This window comes from Rhinolophus sinicus, chromosome 1 (assembly GCF_057876585.1).
Source record: "Rhinolophus sinicus isolate RSI-liver-muscle chromosome 1, RSI-T2T, whole genome shotgun sequence".
In the NCBI taxonomy this organism is placed as follows: domain Eukaryota; kingdom Metazoa; phylum Chordata; class Mammalia; order Chiroptera; family Rhinolophidae; genus Rhinolophus; species Rhinolophus sinicus.
In genome coordinates this window covers 150009514-150033560 of record NC_142501.1, presented here as the reverse complement: position 1 = coordinate 150033560, position 24047 = coordinate 150009514, and the positions used below count along the sequence as shown (strand labels likewise).

General features: G+C 35.0%; 1 protein-coding gene across 31 annotated transcripts in view; it reads right to left on the bottom strand.

Moving 5' to 3' along the window:
* Window positions 1–24047, bottom strand: part of ADGRL3 (adhesion G protein-coupled receptor L3) — a 756105-nt gene that overhangs the window by 150087 nt on the left and 581971 nt on the right. For 19 of the 31 annotated variants that reach the window (XM_019743751.3, XM_074324504.2, XM_074324503.2 and 16 more), the window contains 4 exons: window positions 15152–15454; window positions 12975–13078; window positions 3556–3741; window positions 442–480 (listed from right to left, as the gene is read on the bottom strand). In XM_019743751.3, the coding sequence (XP_019599310.3) occupies window positions 442–480; window positions 3556–3741; window positions 12975–13078; window positions 15152–15454 (632 nt within the window). The remainder of the gene's footprint in view (window positions 1–441; window positions 481–3555; window positions 3742–12974; window positions 13079–15151; window positions 15455–24047) is intronic. The other 12 variants (XM_088791158.1, XM_088791160.1, XM_088791127.1 and 9 more) reach the window with 3 other exon arrangements.

Sequence of the window (24047 nt, the reverse complement as noted above, 5' to 3'; positions counted from 1 at the left end):
GTATAGAAACATGATATTCCGAGTATCCTGGGCTATTCATTGTCTTATATGACTTTGAGTGAGTGTTATTGCTGAATGATTTGCTACTAAAATATTAGCAGGCTTAAGGTATGAACGAAATGTTTTCATATAGGCCTCTATGAAGAAATGAGAGATTCATATATTACACCCAACTCACCTTTTAGTGATGAGAAAAATTCTCACACCCCAAGTTGTACCTCCTCTTAGCCTGTGTTCCTCTTGCATGAAAGAGCGTTGGCACTGCCAAATCTCTTTAATACATACCCTTTCGTATGTTTTCCCATTCCCAACCTTCATGCACTCTGAAATTTCTTTAGTTCAACAGGGTGCATTATCTTTTTTTTATCAGATGCTCATACATGCTATCACCAACAGAGAAAATTCAACAACGTAACACATTTATAAAAACGCAGAAAGTACCTGGACATAGGCTCTGCAAGAGCGCTCTCTTTTCTGAAGCTGAATCCATTAAGACAGCAGATTAAACACAGAATAGAAAAAACAAGTTAGTGACAGGAGAAACAAGAAAAATAAAAGAACACATCTACACAAAACACCTTATTTCGTTGTGCACTACTTTCCAGAGGAGAATGAAGGCTAAGCAGCAGCAAAATGTAAGCCATGGCTTGAAAAATAGTAGCCAACACCCTTTCAGAACAACCCAGGTGAAAACGGGATGGTATAAAGCTGTTAATGACGAAAAGAAATCTTGGAATACATTTAGTAGACATTAGTAAAAATCAATATACTTCATTCATTTGAAATGATTCATTTCACATCAGGTTAGTTATGAATTCATGGGCCACAGATGAAGACACATGAAGTTAAGTAAATTATGTCAAAATTTTGGAATCCATTTTTCAAAGATAATACATTGTTTGTGGTTTACAGATTATATCGATGGTTAATATGTACCACAAACTATACGTTCAAACATACAAAAAATTCTGTTTATCAGGAGTAGAAATGCCCTTTATGATAATTGGATTCTAAGGGACAAATACGAAGAGATAAATTACTTCTGATTAAAATAATGTAAACAATATAGCGATTTATCACTACTTTTAATTCTTGCAGAATTTCTTTTGACAGTTTTGAACAAAATAATTATACATTTTAGAAACTTCTGTGGGATAAGGAGCCTGTTTTTGTTCATTTATTTATCTGCATACACAGTGATGTTTTATTGAGCAAAAGGTCAACAGCCACTCATATTTAGCCCCAAACTTTTTTTTTTCCTGGTAATAAAATTAATAATTAACGAGCTATTTGCCTTAATAACTGACCCAAATTTTTATAAATTAGACTGTGGTTTTCCTCCACGTCCCTATATATATATTTTTTCTTTCAGTAGCCTTGATTGTTGAAGCAGAAAATTACTCAGTTTTAAGAAGCAGTTACTCCGATGCCTTTTGTGTGGCGAACAATCTCCCAACTTTAATTCATGCATTCTTTAATGAGCATTGAGCAGTTACTCCTCTAAAGAATTAAATGAGGAATGAGTGCAAGTAAATTGCTAGTGCTGTCATTTAGATCACTGACTTGCATCTCGATTTTGCAGGACTCTAAACCCTCCAGAATTTCAATGTGGGGAGCAGTTGATTTGTAAGGGGTTGACTTTGCAAATCTGATGGGTCATAACTGCTTCAGGGAACAGTGGAGACCACAGGAAACAGAGGGAGCCAGCAAGCACGTGAATAACCTTTGCCCTCCCATCTCCTTACCCCATCATGCAAATTAACATAGACAAACCACATTATATAAACAATTGAAAAGAGCCAAATGGGAAACAAAAGACAGCATTAAAAAGCTTCACAAATGGAAATTTGCCCATTATGTAGTTATTTGATATTCAGAGTAGGCAAGCTGATTAGCTGTAGCCAGTTAGAATGTGACATTAATTGCCAGCTTTACCCAATACTATCCCACATCAACACCATTTTTAAATAAAGACACACAGTATTGCTATAACAACTAATGTTATGGATATGTAACATTAATGGAAATTACTACTTGCAGTACATTATGATAACAATAGCTGGCAGCGATATTCATTAATAGCATCCAGTCAGCCTAGATAATAACACATTAAAATCACAGCATGCCCAGATTACACAGGCAGTTGTGGATTATATTCTATAAGGGGCTTGGTTGTGATTCTATCAGAGGCATAAGTGACAAAAGTAACTCCTTTATGCTCAGAAAATAAATAAATAAATAAATAAATAAATAAATAAATAAATAAATAAATAAAAATAAAGCTTTAATAATATTTGTATCGAATAGATGAAGCAATCTGTTTTCTGAGGATGAAATTGCAGGAAAAATCTATATTTGCCAGATAAAATATCAGGCTATCCTATGCCATAACAATATTGTTTAAAATTTTTCTTCCATCTTGACGAGTGAGGCTGTTAGTCTAACAAGACACAAAATAACTAACTACATATATTAAAAGACCACTCTGCAAAGTCAGTTTTCACTCTAAAGGGGAATGTTCATTTAGTGAGTGAATTCCACAGAAAAATATTAGTCTGTCAGTGCCAAATGCTTGCTTTTTTAGTAGTAAGATTATCATGATAATTCAAGGCCTTAAAATCCAGTTTCAATAACTGATCATCTCTACTACACAATACCTTTCAGGGAACACTTGTCATTTGTTGGTAGTAATTTTAGTATCTTTTCAGTATGAGGTTAACTTACTATGTGATACTTTGTCACATAAATAAATTATATTCCCTATAAACTATAAATATGTAAAATATAATTTATATATTTATGTAAGTAAAGTGCTTGTATAGTATATAGATTATATACAATACAAACATATTGCTTACATATGTGTATATAATATACTTATCTATCTTTATAAACATAAATGCAATATATAAAATATGTTTTCTGAAATTTAAAACATGAGTTATTTTAATCATTTACAATTCAAATTTGTGGAAATACGTTTAAATATTTTAAGTTTTAATGGTAGTAATGCAAAAGTGGAGTAATTTAAATACCAAAAGGAAATAAATATTAAAACCTAGATACAGGCACTGAGTTTTTAAATGTAATATTAATTTGGTTAAATGATTTTGTTTTAAAATATCTATCATGGATTGCTAATATCCTTTCTCATAGTTGTTATTTCCTAAATTTCTACTTATTGATTACATATTTGTTGTATTGTTAATTATTTTAATGTAAAAATGTGAAAGTAGAAAATAGAAACAAAATAAATTGCATTTATCCATATTAATCCTCTCGGAATTTAGCATACAAAAGAGAGTAAACATTACGGAAAGTAGGACTGTAAATATATATGGAGAGATTATCATTTATGGCTTCTTTGGAGTAAAAGCCAAATACAGTCATAATTATAATGAAACAGTGAAGTGAATTGACTATATAAGTAGAGATACTCTTTAGAATGATCTAACTTTAATAGAAAATGATCTAAGTTTATTAGCGAGAAATTAACCAAGGAAGTGTCACTGATTTCACTACAACTTTAAAGATAAATATCACCAGGGTCTTTACCTTGTTCAAACTGCGTGCGGCACTATCTTTTCCACCCGGGGTCAAGTTCCGGAGCTGTACATCCAGGAGGCCTACCAGCTGATCCATGGCACGGACAGAGTAGGTGATGTCTCCAGCATTCAAGTGATTTCTTGTTTGTTCAGCCAACTCTCGAGCAATGTTGGCAGCTGTCTCTCCAGATTTCAACTGCAATTTTGAAATGAGAATAAGGAAAGAGAACTTAAGTCATTTTACTGGTCCCTGTGGATAATTGTTTTACATATAAGTTACGATCATCGAGCCAAGAAATAGTTATCAAACTCCATCTTCATCTGGAATACATTCCCTGGGTTTTCCTGCTAATCCATCTTTTTCTACAATACCTGACTTGAAATATATGTCTTTACACAGCTCCTTCTGAGGAATCTTACTTCAAAAGCTTAGTTTGCTCTCACCTTAACTGTCCATTTGGGTAGTTTAGACTGTTTGCTCGATGATTTTTCTCTGTGAGTTTTTAAATTGGATGCTGATGAGTTTGCATTATGAATCTCCAACCATATTCTAAATTTTCAGAGGTAAGTACAAAATTTCCATTGTGCCTAATTTAGCACTTAGCACACAACGAATACTCACCAGCTGCTAAGCTCTGTGAAAATTTTATCCCAAATAAAATTCCTGCTTTTCAAAGTGGTCTTCATTTTGTTACCTACTAAATAAGAGATTTTGCTTCCAATGCACTGAGTAGCAAACAATTGTTGTTTTTAGCATTTTCCTTTTCTGAAACTGTATGCTGGTTTTTCAAGAATATTCAATAAGAATGTATCAAATTGTCAAAACTCGGAAGATGTTCAAAGAAATAAAGGCTAATACCCCATGATCACATGAGCAAATTTGATAGTTCTGGATAATGAAATAGGGCTATCTTGCACGATTACAACATAAATTATTAACAGTATCATTATTTAGAAAATGGGTTTTTTTTTTCTTCCTTTTCTTTTCTTTCTATTTTTTTTCTTTTTTTTTCTTTAGCACAGTCCAATATAGAACTTAGGATCACAAACACAAAGGTCCTCTCTTTTAAAGGCGCTCTCCTTAATGGCTATTCAGAAGGCTACAAGGAGCACAAACAAAACTCTTCATCAAGTAGGTTGTAACTACTCAGGGATGCTTAACAAAAGTTTCTAGCATGATTGAATGTTAAAGAAATAAATGAATAAATTGAAGCAACTGGACTATTTAAATTATTAACGATTATATTATCAAGCATACAGAAAAAAAACTAATTCAAAAAAAACTAATTCAAAAGCCTTAAAAAGTTTAATTACATGAAATGTTGGTAAGTATTTGTGGAACTGTTTATCACTCTCATAAACTACTATCGACAATGCATATTTGTATAGCCCCCAAGAAGAGCATATCACCAGTTTATTTGTTATATATTATATAACATGTATAAACTCTAACAGTTTATTTGTAGGATTACTATTGTTTTACTTTGTTAATCATTGTGTAATTGTTTTATTACCATTGTTACCATTGTTGTTATTATATTGTTTTCTTCTATTTCTTTATAACGACATAATACTTTTTCTATGAGAAAATGTCATGACAGAAGGCCCTCAGTTGTCTTCTGATTCACTTAAATGGGCCATGTTGAAAAAAATTTTAGACCCACTGAACTAGGCCATACAGTTTCTATATTAACAGTATCTCAAAAATAAAGATGCAAGCATTGATTTTCATTACATCTATTAGGGAATATTATGAAAAGCAAAATTATTTATCAATAAAATAAGAAAAAATAAATAAGAAATAATAGCACTGATAGTATCATATTTTAATCTGATTTTTTCTTGTGTAGTTGAACATAGTTTTTAATATTACTTATTACAATATTGGGGAGAAACATGATAAGGTGGAAAAGAAGGCTTATGCAATTTATATACAAATTTAAACTTTTTCTTATGTACAGTAATTAAAAAGTTGAAAATACAGATGACTCATAAATCAAAATATAACTGCTCTCAACATAAAAGATGATGATACTGACTATATATGTGTCAATAGCTCATAAAAACTGAAGTAAAATAAAATCATTAGTGTATCATAAAAATAGTAGCTACATTTTATCATTCAAGAAGTATGTATTTATGAAGAATAAATCTAATCGTCTCTGTAAAAGAACTTTGAAACTCAATATTCACTGACAAGAAAAGTGTAGGAAAAAAAACAAATACAAACAAGTTATAAAAATATTTATAATAAAAATATGAAAAGTATGTTTTTACAGTAAAATAAAAATTGATATAACTATTCATTCTGATCCCCTCTTCATCATATAATTGAAGAAATCATGGAAAAATCTTCCATTCATTCCACAATCGTTTGGATACTTGTTATTTGCTGAGGAAATAAAAACAAATGTTGAATAGCTCTTGCAGTCAGGAAAGCACACGTTCTACCAGATGGGATTGGGGTAGAGGGTGTGTGTTTGAGGGAGAGGGGAGTAAAGGCAGATAATATTAATCCAATAATGCAATTGGAATAACAGAAATGCACATGAGGTATTATGGGAATATAGCACAGGGAAATACCTGGAAATGGGGTGGGAAGGTAATAGAAGGGTACAGCTACGTGAAGCCTTAAGAGAAGTTGAAGTGGACCAAGTAAGAAGGACTAGTGTTGTGAGCTGGTGGGGAGAAAGTCAAGAGGATGCCATATAAAAAGTAAAGTCTAGAATAACCATGGTTTCAGAAGATAGTGCAATTACTGTAGGTACAACAGAAAGAAAAAAAAAAACGAACACATTTTTTTAACCTTCAGAATTCAGTATCAATATGTAGCATAAATTGTGTGTGTCTGTAGAACATTTGTTATATCTAGTTTTTAAGAAATAAGATGAATATCGCTGTCTCTATAATTTCAACAATTATTTATTTAGTCTATATGTTTGTTTGTTCTTTAACCAAACTTTGGATTTCTAATAGCATTGTGCTAAAGTTTGGGGATACAATGGTGGATAAAATGGTTCCCAATAACATAAGGAACTTATATACCAGCAAGGGAAAGGGCTTTTAATAAATTAACCTCAGAATTATTTAATTTCAATTTTGTGGAGTGCAGTACAGAATCCCAGTTTAAGGGCATTTTTAACCTGGTGAAGTTAGAGATATAGTATGACGTTAGAGAATAATTTAAGAAATACTTCCCTCAGGAAGAATGTTAAATCTGAGATGGAATGGAAAATAAGGAATTGGGTTGGGATGAGAGGGGGCCTCCAGGCAGAGAACACTGCTTTTATGAGGGAAGGGCTTGGAGTTTTAGGGAAACTGCACAAAGGCCACTGTAACTGGGGTTTCAGCAGTTGGAAAGCTGACCAAGGAGCAGATTAAATAGTCCCCCTTTGGATGTCATGATGGAGATTCTGGGAATTGTGCTAAGAGCCAGGGAAGGGACAGAAATATCCTCTAAACAGGAGTGGTCTAATCACTTTGTATTTGAAACATACCAAACTCAGGAGAATGAATTAGAGGGTTCAGGAGTGAGTGAACAAAAGGAGACCTGCTGTAAGGCCACAGCAACAGAAGCTATTGTGGATTAGGGTAGTAGCAGGGGAAAAAGTGAGAAGTGGCCTGATTTGGGAGAGATTTACAAGTACATGGACAGGCCTACTGTCTGATTGGATGTAGGAAGGGAAGGAAAGGAAGGCACCATGAGCCATGCCTGGGCTTCTTGCTCACATGACTCACCGGTAGTGCCTTTACCTGGACTATCCCATAGCCACTGGGACCTCAACGTTCATGGTTAAGTAAAATGTTGCTTTTCCAGAGCAGGCCTTCACTGACCATGTTCATTCCCGGGGCATCCAGAAGCTGCTCTACTGTCTTTCTGATAACCCTATTTATTTCTCTCACCACAGTTACGATGGACAACAATTATCTGACTTCCATGCAAACATAAACACATTATCTTTAACTTGCTTCAAGTTGTCTAACACAGAGGACAAGCGAGGAAATGAAGTTATTACACACACCCTAGTTTACAGACCTCATTAAAATGTCTATCTCTAACATTGCTTTTACTAAATTCTATTAAAATTATTTCTCAGAAATAAGCACATGCACACTGAAAAATCTTAATCGTTTTCTGAGGATTAGTAAATTAAAGCCTGTATTGAAATGGTGGGATTATGTCTAGGACTTGAATAGGTGAGAGGAAACCCTGCAGATTTAGTTAAGGATTAGTATGATGCAGATGGATATTATTTACATTTCAAATTTTAACACAAATAAAAACAATATTCTTTGAAATAAGCTTGATAGTTTATGAGATTTGCTATATCAAACATTAATCGGGTGCCAAAACAATTCATGAAGGAGTTACTAATATTGTTTAAGTATGTGGCTACTATTTCATTGAAAGATCTACCTATTTTGCTATAAAGCTGAGTCAAGTAGGTATATAAACAATTGAATGCTTCCACCTTACATTTTAAAGAAGATTAAATAAGTCCAAAGCCTTGGAAAGCCCACCAATTTTTAATAATATTAAGAACCAATTTACTTTCATTTCATATTAGACTACAGAGATTAAAAGAATGGGGAAATTAAAACATAGGTGACTGGATTCAACCTGGTCTTCCCAAGCAAAGTAACTGCATTGTCTGATATTGTAAAATAGCAATAGTATTTTCTAGATCTTCACATCCTTCCTTTAAAAATGCAAGAAGAAACCTACTTTTCTCAAACTCTGTCAGTAGCTTGTGTAACAAACAAAAGACACTTTAGTTTGCTAGAAATAGAAAGACTATTAACCAGTGACAATTCAGGCATTTCTTTTGCAGATAATAGTTGGACCAGATCATGAAGTAGGAAACACACCTCACTTTACAGGTAAATAAATACAAAAATTATTCAAAACTGCAATCTTACATAATTTTAAATTGAAAATGTAGAGAGATTATAAAGTGAAACAAACCCTTTAAAGGTATCCAAAACAGAAAACATAAACTACTTTTTGAAAATTTTAATCTAAGCAAGAGATCAAACTAAAGTCAGAGACTATGATTTTGGTAAGCAGTCATGAAGAAAGGTGAAAAAAAATAATATTTTGCCGCCTCGCCACATATGTTTGAAAAGGCAGAACTCTGAACTAATTTGTTGGCTTTCAATAGAAACTGAAAATTATTTTTAAAACATTAATATGAAAAAGGATCTGTCTGTCTACCTGTCTACCTGTCTACCTACCTGTCTGTCTGTCTATCTATCTATCTAGCTATCTAGCTATCCAGCTATCCAGCTATCCATCTATCCAGCTATCCATCTATCCATCTATCCATCTATCCATCTATCCATCTATCCATCTATCCATCTATCTATCTATCATCTATCTTAGTTAGCTAGCTGGCTATCCTCTATCTATCCATCTATTTATTTTTGTACCTACCTTTTGTTCTATCTATCCATCCATCCATCCATCTATCCATCCACCCAGCTACTTACCAATCTCTTTCTTTCTCTCTCCCTCCCCTCCTCTGCCTCTATCGTTGCTGGGGGTAAAGGTCCCTTTGAGCACAACTTTTGCCTTTCCCTTTCTGTAAGAATTATGCTTTTTATTTAATCTCATCATTATGAAAGTATTCTGGCCAGTTTGTAACACATTCTTGATATTCTGACTTTTGAAGGCACACATTTTTCTCTAGTGAAATGTAATCCACCCTCTATTACTATACAAAATTTAATCTATAATTTCACCAGTATGTAAGTGGCCTGAATTCATTTGAGTCAGAAACCATCAGGATTCTTTACCTGTTTTCTGCCTCCTGGCCTGACTGTAGAGGATAAAGCATAACTCATTGCCTAATAAAAAATGAAAATATAAAGTTTGCTCTTTTCAACTAAAGTAAGCATCCTGATCCATTCATTTGTGTATACTTTCTGTTTATAATGCCAGACACACAGTGAGTAAATAGAATTGATAATGAAATGAATGACATGAAATACTGTTGCTATTTTACAGTATCAGATAGGCCAGTTATTGGCCCCATCCTCCCCATGGCAGAGAAGGCAGGCTGATTCAGAGGTTTTCTTTCCCTTAAAGTCCTCAGAAATTCCCCAGAAGCACCATAAAGCCACAAGGAGGCACCTTACACCCCAGGGGACATTCACCCACAAATCCTTGGGGAAAGGAAACTAAATACACTGTTTCAATAAGAGAATTACCCCCTCCTTCCTTTGTTCATCTATGCTTTCATTGGGAGTAAAAAGTGTTCCTTTACATTAAAAGTCTAAAGTTTACAGAAATGCAATGGGAGAAGGAGGGGAGAAATTAATCATTAAAGATACCTATTTTCCTTTAATTTTTCAACATGGCATTTTTTAAAAGTCCATTAGAGAAAAGAGGGGAGGTCAGAGCACAGGAGAGGGATGAGACAAGGGAAAGGAAGGAGGGAGGAATGGAGCAGTGAAGGGAGGATGGAGGAGAGGGGGATGGGAAAGTGGAAGGGTGAGAGAAGGGAAGGAAAAAGCTGAGAGCTACTCTGGGTAGTTTCCATTTGCTAGTTCAAGGCTACTTTCCATCCTCCTCCATCCTGCTCTCTGACCTAGAAGGTGGACATACATGGCTGTTATTAAGAACACCTCTCTTTTCTGGCTTCTGTTTGGATTTGGCTGATGGGCAGCTGGGCAGGTGAATGGTGGGAAGTGGGAGAGTGAGGTCTGGGTATTTATTCCCCTACATTTCTTTCTGAAAAGTTGCCTGAGGGTAGGCCGTGTTTCTTTTGTCTGTAGGTCATCTTTCTTCTCAAGGACACCCTGCTTCCAATTTTTAGTCACTCCTTGGATCCAGCAACCACAAACCAGCAGTTGGGAGTACTTCTACTTCTATTACTAGTTCTGGGTCCCTGATCAGTCCGTTCCAGTGCACTTGGGCTTCCCCAAAACTGAGGCAGGATAGGTAGCCTGGGAAATTGATAACTCCCTCCAGGATACAAGAGGCTCCTCACTGTTTACAAAGGTAAAAAGTAACTGTATCCAGTACCTGCAGCCCCAGCACAAAAATCAATTGCATCCAGCAAGGCTAATCCCTTTATTCAGGGCCGGACAGTGAGCTAATTATAATGTCCTCATAATCTCATTTACATTGTGGTTACTACAATGGGATGTTACAAAACGGGCCTCCAGGAGGTATACATACCAATGTTTAGGACTTCCTCCCAGTGACTCAGCCTGAGTTTCCCAGCACTTCCCTCTCAAGCATGTACCTTCTTTTCAATAAACTATCTATCTGTGCTTTCCTGCATGTGTCTCACTCCTGAATTCTTTCTCCTGCTATGACAATAACCTGGTCACCCCTGCTCCAGGCTGAGTCCTCTATTTGGACATCCATGTGAGCCTCCAGCAACAATACCACTGTAAACAAACCCTCTTCCAATGTCCCTGCTGTTTGTTGTTGGGACTCTGGTACTGGGGGTGGAAATGAGCAAAGGTATGAATTTGGAGGAAGATGCTTTGGGGAAATGGGAGAGAAAATATAGAAACATACCTGTGAGCACTGCATATTAGTTCTCTAATATTTAATATTTAAAAGTGTTAATACTTAACACTTAATATTTAAGTGTGTTGGACTTCTGTGGTAAAGAAAGCTGTTCTATTACCATTTACATTCAATGAGTAACATAACTATTTGGAGGTATGAGGGACACGCCAGATAAAAGGGCGGACAGAAGTGAAGAGAGACTAGGTCAGTGAGTGTGTAATACAAAGGCACATACAGTTTCACCAGCGTTGTCCCTAAGCATGTCTTGATAAAGGCAGACCCAGAAAAACCACCAGCTCCAAGTCTGACCTTGGGTTAGTTACATAAGCCAACGTGTTGTGCTCCAAAGCCTCCTGTTATACGTTTGAAGGTTTTATAAATTTATAAGTAATCGAGCTAAGGTATTATTATAAATTCCAATTGCCTAAATTCTATAATCTTAATATAATTATGATATAATGTAATTTTGTAGATTCTGTAAGATTAAACAGAAATGCTCTGGAAGAATGGAACATATTTGTTATAAAACAGAAGCACCCTATCCATAAATCAAATGGGCAACAACAGCTGTCTGCTCTTTGCAAGGAATTATCTCTTTTGTCAAAAGATTAGCAGGTCTGCCAAGGAAAGAAAAGAATTAAGCATCATTATTGTCAGTTAAAGTCACCCCATAATTTCTTCAATGAAACAGTCCAATCATATTCAGGGACTGTCATGAGAACCACTCAGCTTTCTAGGTGAATTATTAGTGAATTAATATTAACCCCTGGGCTAAGTATGTAGGAAGTATTTTTTAAAAGTTGCTAATATAAGGAGATATGCTACTGATCTCTTAATCTGATCACATCCAGCAAGAGTTATTTGCCCTGGGGTCTGAGCTACATTGTAATAAAATCAAAGGACATAAAAACTGTCTGTGGCAGGAACAGTGCTGAAATTGGAGAAGCATCATTATGAATAGCAACAAGTATGGAGATGCATATGTAAGAGAGTAACTAGAGTCAATACAACCACTGTTCTTCCATGATTTAGGGTAAATAGATAGTTATGGCTCATCTGCTAAATGATCTATTGGGTAGATATTTATGGATTATTATACAGTACATTATTGAGGGTCAGCCTGGTTAAAAACAAATACAGAAAAGAGCAAATGGCACAGACAGGCTTTTAGTAAGGCCATCATTTGTAATATTTCTCAGGAAAAATCTCTTTCAGAAATTCCTTAGCATAGCTAATGTGCCATAGAAGGACTCTCCATTTTAGGAGTGCATAAATCCACACAAATTGCTATAATAAGGATTCATCCCATAGCCCTTTTGGCATAAATGCACATCTGGTCTCTGTTTGTAATGAAATCATTTCAAAGGCCCACAGTGCATTAATAATAAAAATGTTCAACATATTGCAACTAAATAAGCCCTGCAAATTTGAGTCTGCAAGATTCTGTTACACACGTGTAGACTTTTAACACTGATAAACGATTAGGATACAGAACACTTATCAAATGGCTGTGATTCCAAAGGTAGACTTTTTTTTACTGTAGTTATTATTTCCACAGGAAAATCTGTATGTATGCTAAAAGTTTTTGCTTGCATGATTTATAATATCATTTGGACTTTTATATCTGTAGTTCACTATACCATATACATTTTATTAATAATAAAATTATTATAAGCAATACTGCCTGGCTTAGAGGAAGTTCATGGATTTGCCCTTTAAGAATAACAAATTCCAGAATTAGCTCATAGCATATCAGAGGTTGTCATTAAATCTAAAATGGAAATGGGAGAATTTTTCCACATTAATACTTTTTTAAAATCTTGACGATTTTGTTTACAACAGTTATATTCAACAACAGAGGATTTAGGTTTGGTGGAGACTTCCTTCTCGGCCATATGATTTACCTTCTGTGTTATATGGTTGACCCAAGGAGAAGAACAGTTGCTAAGATCTGGTCCTTGAGGATCCCAGATTCCATCAGGAGCCAGGCATTGATAAGTTGATACTCCTAAAATAATGAGAAAAAATGGGTCTGTTTCAGATAGTCAAACCATCTTTCTTACAATGATTTTATATCTATGCTATGTTAAAGATGAACAAAGGTAAAAATGAAATAACTAAATTGAGACAATGTCTATTAAAACACTGTGTACAGTACCAGGCAAGCAACTGACTATGGAGAAATAGAAACATTTAATACTTTTAAAGCACTTGCTGGCAACTATGCCAAGTACAGGGGATAATTTCATGAATTACCTGGATGCAGTACCTGTCTCCATGGGGCTTATTGCTTAAGTTTTCAGAGGCAAGATAGCAACTGAATCTTAAAGCAATCAATTTGCAGATTTTCCAGAAAAAACAATATGGAAAAGGGCATTAGCAGTGGAGGAAAAATATGCTGTGTTTGGGAAACTTCAAGTGGTTTGACCTGAGGTCTCTGAATAGGGAAGTCGTATTTAATGTAGTTGGAAAGGCAGGCAAAGCCAGAGCATAAACTCCCTTGTCTGGCATGTGTGGGTACTGGAAAATCAATGAAGAACATTAAGCAGATGAGAGAAAGGAGCAGGTCAAGGTTTTAGAAAGATAACGGTGGCAGCATTCTAGAGGATGAATTTGAGGGAGCGATGTGGAGGTTGTGAGGAAGCTACAGCAATAATTCAAGTGGGAGACTGTGTGGGCCCGAACAGCAGCACAGCAGAAGGGCCAGAGCAAAGGGGAAAAAATGAGACTGTAGTGTACGGACAGTCACGTGGGAGGGCTGTAGTACGTCTCCTTTAAATCTCCTACTCAATTGTCACAGAATAATAACGACTTATTTCTCAGTGTTTTGTAGTTTGCAAAGTGCTTTCAAATAAAGTGTTTCACTAACCTTCCCAACAGATATCTGAAGTAGAGGGGCTGTAATTATATCAAAGAGGGAGGAACTGAGGCCCAGAACTAAGGGGACAAGGCTCAGAGGGAAGGTTTTCTGATTCCATTACCGCAGAAAACTTTAGAACTAAATATCATCCCCCTTTATAAAAGGAAGATAGATTTCTAACTAGTTTTAAACACTTTGCTGAAAAAAAAAAAAAATTAAACATGCCCTCGTGCAAAAACCAACACTACCTCTGGTCTTCCGATCACCTCACATATCATGGAATTCAGAAAGGCGTATCCACTTTGGAACTTTTCTAAGAGAAACATGCTTCCTTAAAGTAACCAAAAAACACCCAAAGATACAGTCCCCAAGAACACCGGTATAGTGACATCTATTGTGTATTTCTTTTATTTACATATTCTATGGAATAATGCAAATGCTATTCATTGGATTAAGTAAAGTTTTATGAAGGTCAATATATGTAACAATAAAACAAATCAAACTACTTATGGTTTAAATACTGCACATACTAATATGGCTACAACTCAGGGATAGTAGGAATCATGCCAGTAAAAACGAAGGGGCAAAGAGCTATCTAGTTCTTAACTATCCCTTACAGAAAACGATGCAGGATTGCTCTCTCTAGTGGATGCTGGGTAAATGGGATGTTGGCTCCTGCTTATTTGATCTCTGACGACGTTAAGAGCCTTTGACCATCAATAGACAGATACAACGACTGGTAAAAACAATAGTCAAACTTCTCTTTTATTAAATTTTAGGTAGTTTCAATGATTGTTTTCTGATATAGAAGTCCTCGATCTCATTTTCTACAATCAACATTTGAGGATGGTGACAAACCTGAGCACCGCCCCCCCCCCCCCCCCAGCAATCCAGTGATTCTCTCTGGGCTGCTGTATAGCAAAGCTGGCTCTCTAGAGTAACCGGGACATCCATAGCCTAACTGTAACTCCACCCAGAAACCCCGCACTCCAGGTGAAAAGCACTGATCTCAAATGTCTGAGTATCCTCATCCAATTCTTACTGGTGACTTCTTCAGAATGCATTTTCAAACTCTGAAAATACGTTGCTTTAAATTTCAATTTAGCTGAGTTCAGAATGCAATCAAATGTGAAAAAAAAAATGAAGTAAAGAAAAAAAATGCTAGAAAAGCAAACAAAAGTAATGACACACCCTTAACTTAACTCTATAGGACCGATTTACCTATAGTTCCTGCGGGGCACGGCTGCTTTGCCATCTGTCCTTGACGTGTCTTAAACCACATGATTTCTCGGGCTTCTACAGCCTCACAGCTTTCTTCCAGAGCTGGGATTTGGGACGGTGCTGATGGAAGGTGTGTGGTAATGTCATCAAGCACTTCAACAGCTGGAGATGGGGTGCTGGTACTCCGGTTTCTTCTTCCTGACACTGATGGGGTGGTACTCCTGCCTGTACTCCACGTTGTGGTCCGAAGGGTGGTACTGGTGGTGGTGCTTCCCATACCAAGAGGTCCTGTGGTAGAAATTTCTGAAATAAAATTCAAAAGAAAACTCCTATATTGCTTGTTCACAGTAGGACCTCAAAAACCCTAAGACTTTAAAGAAAAACATTTTTATTTGAAAATTCAGAGTCTTAAACACAGGAAAAATAGCCAATATAAAGGTACCAGAGAGGCACTTGAGTACCAAGACAGTCATTTGATCAATGCCAAACATAGGCTTGCTTATGGTTCTTCGCAACACAAATCACAGAAAACAAAATTACAGTACAACTCAACTCTTCAGTAAGCTTCTTAATACTTCCTGCCTCTTATACAATTAGAGGATTAAAACTTAGTCTCCTTTGAATTTTCAAACTTGGTATTGAAAGGGAGAGAGCATATACAGTATTTTTTTCACATTAAGTATGACATGAGTTTCTGAAGAGGCAGAAAATACGGGAGAGGCAAAAAAGAATCATGAATTAAAGTGCTCATGAGCTGAAAAATAAAATTCAATTCTGAGTAGAATCTCCTTAACTATACTCCAAATTAAGAGTAGCTGTGTGATCCACCCTGATGCTCTTAGAACTGATCCAGCTTATCAAAATTTTTAAACTTGACATTTACTAATGTAAAGTATAAGTAGTTTCCAATTAGTTGTATCCATAAATTATTTTCTAAGTAGGTTATTTTTTTTTAATGGGAAAATGCATTCCGGGTTCCATGTACAAGTGGTTAGGCTCAATGACCAGGTATCACAGGTTATTAAACCAATAATGTATCCAAAGGAATGCCCTACCCACACTATGGAAAGAAGAATCACGGCAAAGAATTATCTTTCTGGGGAAATATATTCATATTCTCATCATAAGAATGCAGGAGTATACACACACATACACTGCATTCCTAACTATAAAATTACAAACTACTATACCCTTAATTTAACCTCACTTACTGCAGATAAACCACAGCGGCACTAACTCTAGACAGATTCACAGTAGTTCAGGTTTAGGAACTGAAGGGAATCCTGTGATGAGCCTCCTGATGTTTGTTACTCATTGTCTGCTTTCTTTAACATGTCATCAACTTGAATCTGCTGCCCCAGAAGAGGTGCCAAATCCATCACAGTGTATTTAGTGTATAGAAAGCTTCCAAAAAACAGTATAGAGATGGCAGGGAGAAAGGAGGTATGGATTTCCTGAACATTAAGGCTTTGAAATTGGAGCATTTTCTGAAGTGATGCTATTTTTTATTTGTCTTCTTACTTGTTCTTCTGTTTCCTCTCCCTCTTTTCTCAGCTTTCCACCTTTTCTGATGTTCCCTCTCTAGGTGAGGGATAATGTTCACAAGCACATTTATTCAAAGTCCATACGAGAAGGTAGAGTCTCCTTTCACTCACTTCTGATTCCATACACACCATATACACCAAGGCTTGTTGAGTCTGCCTCATTCCTTTATTTTGCTCTCTTCCCAGTCACCATTATCTATGTTCAACCCATTGTCAATGGAGGCAAACAGCAGTTAACCTTTTTGCTAATGAAACCAATACCAGTGTAAAATGCCAATACTGGTGTTTCAATATCTATTTTCACAAAATAAAAATTCAGGATTCACAAAATAAAATTACCGACACTATGCATTTAACATATTCAAATACAAAATTTAACAATATATTTTGAAGAATTTAGTTGAATTCTTAAAATTATATATAGTAATCATATGATTCTAATACTTTTTACTTATAAAATTAGTGACATATTTCAAAAAGGAACCATGAAATTAAGAAAACGTAATGGCAAGTTTAAATTTATTAATATTAAATTTAGTTAATAAAATAATATTAAAATTAAATAATACGATTTTTATTAATATTAAGTATTAGCCTTGAAAAATGTGCAAGTGGTATTGCTACTGGGATGTAAGCATGCATTTTGTGCAAATTTTCTAGTTAATGGAAAAATTATTTTTAATTTCACACTACTTGGTGGAGTAGTAAGGTGATAGTTAAAATCTAACTCCAAGTATTTTCTCTGACTCCTTTAATTTACATAATTCCATCTCTAATTTGTACTTTTGAGGAGACCATTTTGAGTAACTTTTAATTTTTTGACAGGGACTCTAAACTTTTCATTGATAATGAACCATAGTTTTTGTTTTAAACAAAGCATTTTTAGCTCTTCTTTGCTTCCTTTGTTTGATCATGTAAAAATAGAGATTCATAACAGTTAGCTATATTAAGTAATGTCATGCTCAAATTTAATTATTCAGGGAGTTTTTGAACTAGTGTAAAATTTAATTTCAAAATAGCTGTGTTTTCAGTTACCTTCCTCCTCTTTTTCAGAATTATATTGGTGCTGAAGAACACTTTCTAAATGAATGCATGTTTCTTCAGTTAGATATTTTAATTAGAATATAATGCCCTGGGAGGAAAACAGGTTTGTTTTGCAATCATTTTTGCTCTGACAAAACTGCATAATCCCACAAAAAGTGAGAAAATTTGTCACCCTATTGTTTCAATCACCCAAATGTAGACAAGGAGCAATGACACACTATCACAAGATTTTTGTTTGTTGTGACTTTGTACTCATCAATTTTGAATAGATTTGTCTTTTAGCATAGCTTTAATATATGTATCATTATGTTCTATTTAAATGATCTAGATTTCAGGTTTTTAAAGACTACAGCATCATATCAAAATTACATTTAACAATACCATTATACAATACAAATAAATGTTCTTTATTTTTCTCTAAAATTACTCTATTCAAACCATTATTTACCTTTTGCCAGAGGCATTTCATAAGGTATGAATTGGAATACGTTACTCTACAGATTAAAATCCTTCAATGGTTTCTGTCTGCCCTCCAAACAAAGACTGGGATCCTTTTCTTCATTCCTACACCCCTTCATGAGTTTATTTTTCCAGCTCATTTATAATGTTTCTTCATCTTTTAAATCTACTCTTAAACCATATAACATTACCAATAGTTCTCCAACTGCAACTTGTTCTTCCTGCCTCAGGGCCTTTGCATATGCTTCATTGTTCTTGCCCCATTTCCACCTGGTTAATTCCTATTTATCCTTTGAGGTTTAGCTTGGATGCCATCTCCACTAAGGAGCCTTTTCAAATTTACCAAGATGTGGTTATACACCAACATGTGTTTTGTTCAAGATTATGTCCTTGTGTTTGACCAAGAGTAAATAAGTTATCAGCCAAGATAGATGAACATCAGGAACAGGTCAAGAAAGCAAGGGAGGGTCCAGTTGTGAAATTTCACGAAAGAAGGGGAATGATAAATAGAGAAAAATAATAAATGGGGTAGCTAAGAGTCCCTATGGCTGATAGGCTGGAAAAGCGATCTCATAAATGTATTTTATTCTACATTAAGGAAATCACCAGACAACTCAAAGAGAAAATAAGTAGGGAGAACACTAAGACCCCTCTTTTCCAAAATGACTCTCTCTCAAAATAATCATGTTAAGTTGACTACACTCTAATGAAGCAAAAATACTGATAAAAAAAGATTTTACAGAAGTTCAAATTGTTATGAAATGCATTTCAAGGACTTCATTTAATACAGACATACTAACTTTAAGGATCAGTAGAGAATATATGTCCTTGGAATTGTGCCAAAGAGAGATGCCTACAAGCTGGGTCATATCATTCCCTTTGACTTTAACTAAAATAAAAGTACATTTTAAAAGTTGTCCCTGTTCCCCATCCCTTCCTTCCAGTTACTGCTATGTAAGACTCCCTAGTGCTGCGCTCAAAGCCAGCATTTGGCAGAATAAGTACTAGTGATATACATGTCGTCACCAGTGCCCAAGAAAGAACTTGTCTTATTGCTAGATACAATGGAAAACAATCTACATTCACTGAAGAATCACAGCAGCGTATTTGGATTGTCCAGGTTCCAGCTTGTATCATATGCCATCAGTGATTGTGTTTCCCTATCTTTCAGTAAGGGAGAAGTGATAGGACACTTCTCAGTGTATGCTGTTATCGAATCTTACCTGACTATATAACTAGTAATACAACTGTATGTTATTAAGTGCCTCATGTGCTTGTGTATCAAAGAAAGGTTACTGTATAAAATAAAATAAGTTTGAGTGACTACTTACATTTAAGACTTTATCAAAACTGTGCAATTTCCCTTATTATTTTGCCATAGGTATTATATTCATTGTGCTTATACAGATTAGTATTTTCACATAACTAAAAAAGCTTCGTATTAATATTTTCCCCTAATAATTAGCCTTGTTTCCAAAAGACAATTTAATTCTCCTTTCCTCTGAAATTTGTTGCCCATGGCTTAATTCCATTCTTATATTTTGATTTATTTTGTTGATTTTTTTCCCTTCAGCTTTCATTGAAAAGAAAAAAAACAAACAAACATAGTTTGAACATTACTACAGGTTATAATCTGTGGAATATACTAATGGAAACATTAACATTAACCAACATTTGTGTAGTGCTTTATATCTTGAAATGTTTTTCTTTACCTCTATTCATAGAATTCTGACTAAAAAACGTGCAGAGTAATTGTAACTATGAATTCTTAATTTTACAAATGAGAAAACTAGACTCTAATGTAAGTGAATCATAATCATATACATAATAAATAAATAAGTGTCCCCAAGTGACATAATGTGTGTTTTTCATCATATGCTAAAAAAATTATACTCTGAATTATTTCATGTGTTCTACAACTATGAGTCTTCCATAAACATTTGAAGAAGAGACTGAAGGAACTAAAGTGAATCTAATGAAACATTAATATCCTTGATCACAAAATATATTTATTATTTAGGATAGACATTGATATGAACTTAATTGTTTTCACCTAAAATTCATATGTTGAAGCCCTGACTCAAATGAGGTAATTTAGGCTCAAGGAGGTCATGGGGATGGGGGGACCTAACCCAATAGGACTTGTGTCCTTAGAAGAAGAGGAAGAGTTATCAGTGATGCAGGAGCACAGAGGACACAGTGAGAAGGCAACTATCTGTCTGTCAAGGAGAGGGGCCTCAGGAGAAACCGATCCTGCAGCAACTTGATCTTGGACTTTCAGGTGCCAGAACTGTAAGAAAATACATTTTCATCATTTAAGCTACCTAGTCTATTGTATTATGTTATGACAGCCCTAGCAGACTAACACAGGCATCTTCTAAAAACACGTAATATTTAAAACAGAATATTAAAATTCTGGAATCAAAGATAGGATAAACTTCACTTCAAAATAAGTGTTTACCCTCTACTCATAAAGTGCACGGACTTTCTTTTTGATTCATGTTCATTTTTCTCCTTTCCTCTCTAAAATAGTTACCTCCCTAGTGGTTTTCCCTTTAGAAGCCTTTCTTTTGTGTTGACTTTATTCCAATAAATAATATTTTGGCTGACTACAGAAGCATTTCCTTTTCCTCACCCTTCAAGTATTTATTTAAGTCCAAGATCAATTACCGAAGAAGTATTCCAAGGGGCTGGAGAGAGGAAATAAGAAAACTAAAAGCATAACAATGCTGGAAGTGGCTTTTGGCTAGTTGGGCAGGGCTCTGGGTAGAAGAAAGAAATTCTGCTGGACCCGCACAGATATAAGTTGGTAGAAGCAGATTTGACTACATCTAGTTTAAAAAATGAAACATTAATATTACCAGTCATGACATTATCTAATTCTTTTCAGAATCCATTTATAGTACTTGGTTCTATGGCTTCTTGAGATAGTGAAAATTCCACATGTTATCAGCCATAGGGAAATATATTTATTTTTGTAATTTGATCCATTTATATTTTCTGATTCTCTCATAGGATATTATCCTTACTATAAATAGAGTAAACTATCTGTTCTAATAAACATGAACTTGCAATGGCCTCATCATGTAAATTGAACATATAGGATTTGGGAGGCATCTTATTAAAATTATCTGCTACATAGGTATTTTGGACCATCATGTCAGAAACCATGTTGTGTGTGCTATTATGTGCTCTAAATTAGTATTCCTAATAAGCTTTGGGTAGGTATACTTGTCATCATTTTGGAGAACAAAGAAGTCAAATTAAGTAATTTTCCCAAGCTTACATAGCTCGCAAACAATAAAACCAGGATTCTAATCCAAGTCTATCAAAATCCCTCCCTTTCCATTAGAACTATGCCGTAGTTAAAAATTTAGGCAAAACTTAATGACAAAAACACATGTAAAAACTCTTGATGAGTTTGGAAATTTATTTGTCCCTGAAACTGCTCACATATACTTTTATTGGTATTGCCACGGCCTAGACCTGCTAGGTGCATATTGAGCACTTATTATGGCCCAGGGATTATTCTGATCACTTAATAGGAACTGTCCCATTTAATTCTGAGCAGGTTCTATTAATTATCCTTATTTTAGACATGGTAAAACTGAAACACCAAGAGATTCAGTCATGGCATATATAATTTGCCTCTAAGAGAGCCCAACTCTGAGAACTACAAAATTAATTCATTCCACCCATATTTATTAATCATCTTTTGTGACAGGCATTGTTAGGAATAAAATGTTGAGTGTAGGTATCATGTTCCTTGCCCTCGAGAAGACTTCTCTAAGAGGCTTTAAAGAAAAAGCTACTGAAGAAGACAGGAAATAGAAAGAGAAACATACTAACCATATCTCATTCAATATATATTTATTGGTGTTTGTTTTATATTACACCAAGGATTTAGAGATGAAGCAAAAAGTGCTGCTTGTAAGAAGATTTAAACATACTGTAATTTGGGGAAGGTACAACATCATTAGTTTTTCTATGAAAAAAAACAAATCCCTGTGAATTAAACTCTGACGTGTGTTTAATTGTTAGTCACATTCCAACTTATGAAATATTAAAAAGTGAAATCATAGAATCTTAGAGTTAATAAAATATTGAAATAATAGAAATATCTCCTCATAATACAATAAGATAAATACTCAATCATTTATAAAATATATGAATTTGGACAAATTGATACTCCTCAGTGCCTTAGGTATATTTTTTTTCTTTACTACATGGACATACATGCATACTTCAGACATACTTGAAGATACTCTGTGCTTGGTTCCAGACCACTAAAATATAGCTAATATCACAATGAAGTGAGTTACATTCATGTTTGGGTTCTCAGTGCATATAAAAATTATGTTTATACTATACTGTCGACTATTAAGTATGCAATAGCATTATGTATAAAAATAGTGAGCTTGCCTTAATTAAAACAAAAAACTTTATTCTAAACAATGCTAACCATCATCTGAGCCTTCAGACGGTTGTAATCTTTCTGCTAGTGGAGGGGTCTTGCCTCCATGTTGATGGCTGATGACTCATCAGGGTGATGTTGATGGTTGGAGTGGCTGTGGCAATTTCTTACAATAAGATAACAATGAAGTTTGCCACATAAATTGACTCTTCCTTTCATGAATGATTTTCTTCATGAATTATTTCTCTGTAGTGTGCAGTGCTGTTTGATAGCATTTTACCCACAGTAGCACTTTTTTCAAAATTGGAATCAATCCTCGCAAACCCAGCCACTGCTTTATCAACTAAGTTATATAATATTCTAATTGCTTTGTTGTCATTTCAACAATCTTCACAGCATCTTCACCAGAAGTAGATTCAATCTCAGGAAATCACCTTCTTTGCTCATCCATAAGGAGCTCCTTATCACTTAAAGGTTTATCATGAGATTGCAGAAACTGACATCTTCAGGCTCCACCTTTAATTCTAGTTCTCTGGCTGTTTCTACCACATCTGCAGTTACTTCCTTCACTGAAGTCTTCAACCCCTCAACAATGCTCATGCAATGCTCATGCATGAGCGTTGGAATCAACTTCTTCCAAACTCCTGATAATATTCTGACCTCTTTCCATGAATCACAAATGTTCTTAATAGCATCTAGAATGGTGAATCCTTCTAGAAGTATTTCAATTAATTTGCCCAGATCCATCAAAGGAATCACTATCTATGGCAGCTATAGCTTTACAGAATGTATATTCTTAAATAATAAGACCTGGAAGTTTAAATTACTCCTTGACCCATGGGCTGCAGAACGGTGTTGTGTTAGCAGGCATGAAAACAATATTAATCTCACTGTACATCTCCATCACAGCTCTTGAGTGAACAGCTTCATTGTCAACGAGCAGTAATATTTTGAAAGGAATCTTTTTTTCTGAGCAAAGGTCTCAACAATGGCTTTGAAATATTCAGTAAATTGTGTTATAAACAGATGTGCTGTCATCCAAGCTTTGTTGTTCCATTTATAGAGAACCGGCAGAGTAGATTTAGGACAATTCCTAAGGGCCCTAGGATGTTTGGAATGGTAAATGAGCATTGGCTTCAACTTAAAGTCACCAGCTGCATTAGCCCCTAACAAGACAGTTAAGTAAGCCTGCCTTTTGAAGCTGAGAAGCCAAACATTGACTTGTCCTCTCTAGCTATGGGAGTCTTAGAGGGCATTTTTGTCCAAAATGAGGCTGTTTCATCTACATTGAAAATCTGTTGTTTGCTGTAGCCACCTTCATTAATTATCTTAGCTAGAGCTTCTGGATAACCTGCTTCTACTTCAGCACTTGCTGCTTCACTTTGTACTTGTATGTTACGGAGCCGGGTTCTTTCCTTAAACCATCCTCTGCTAC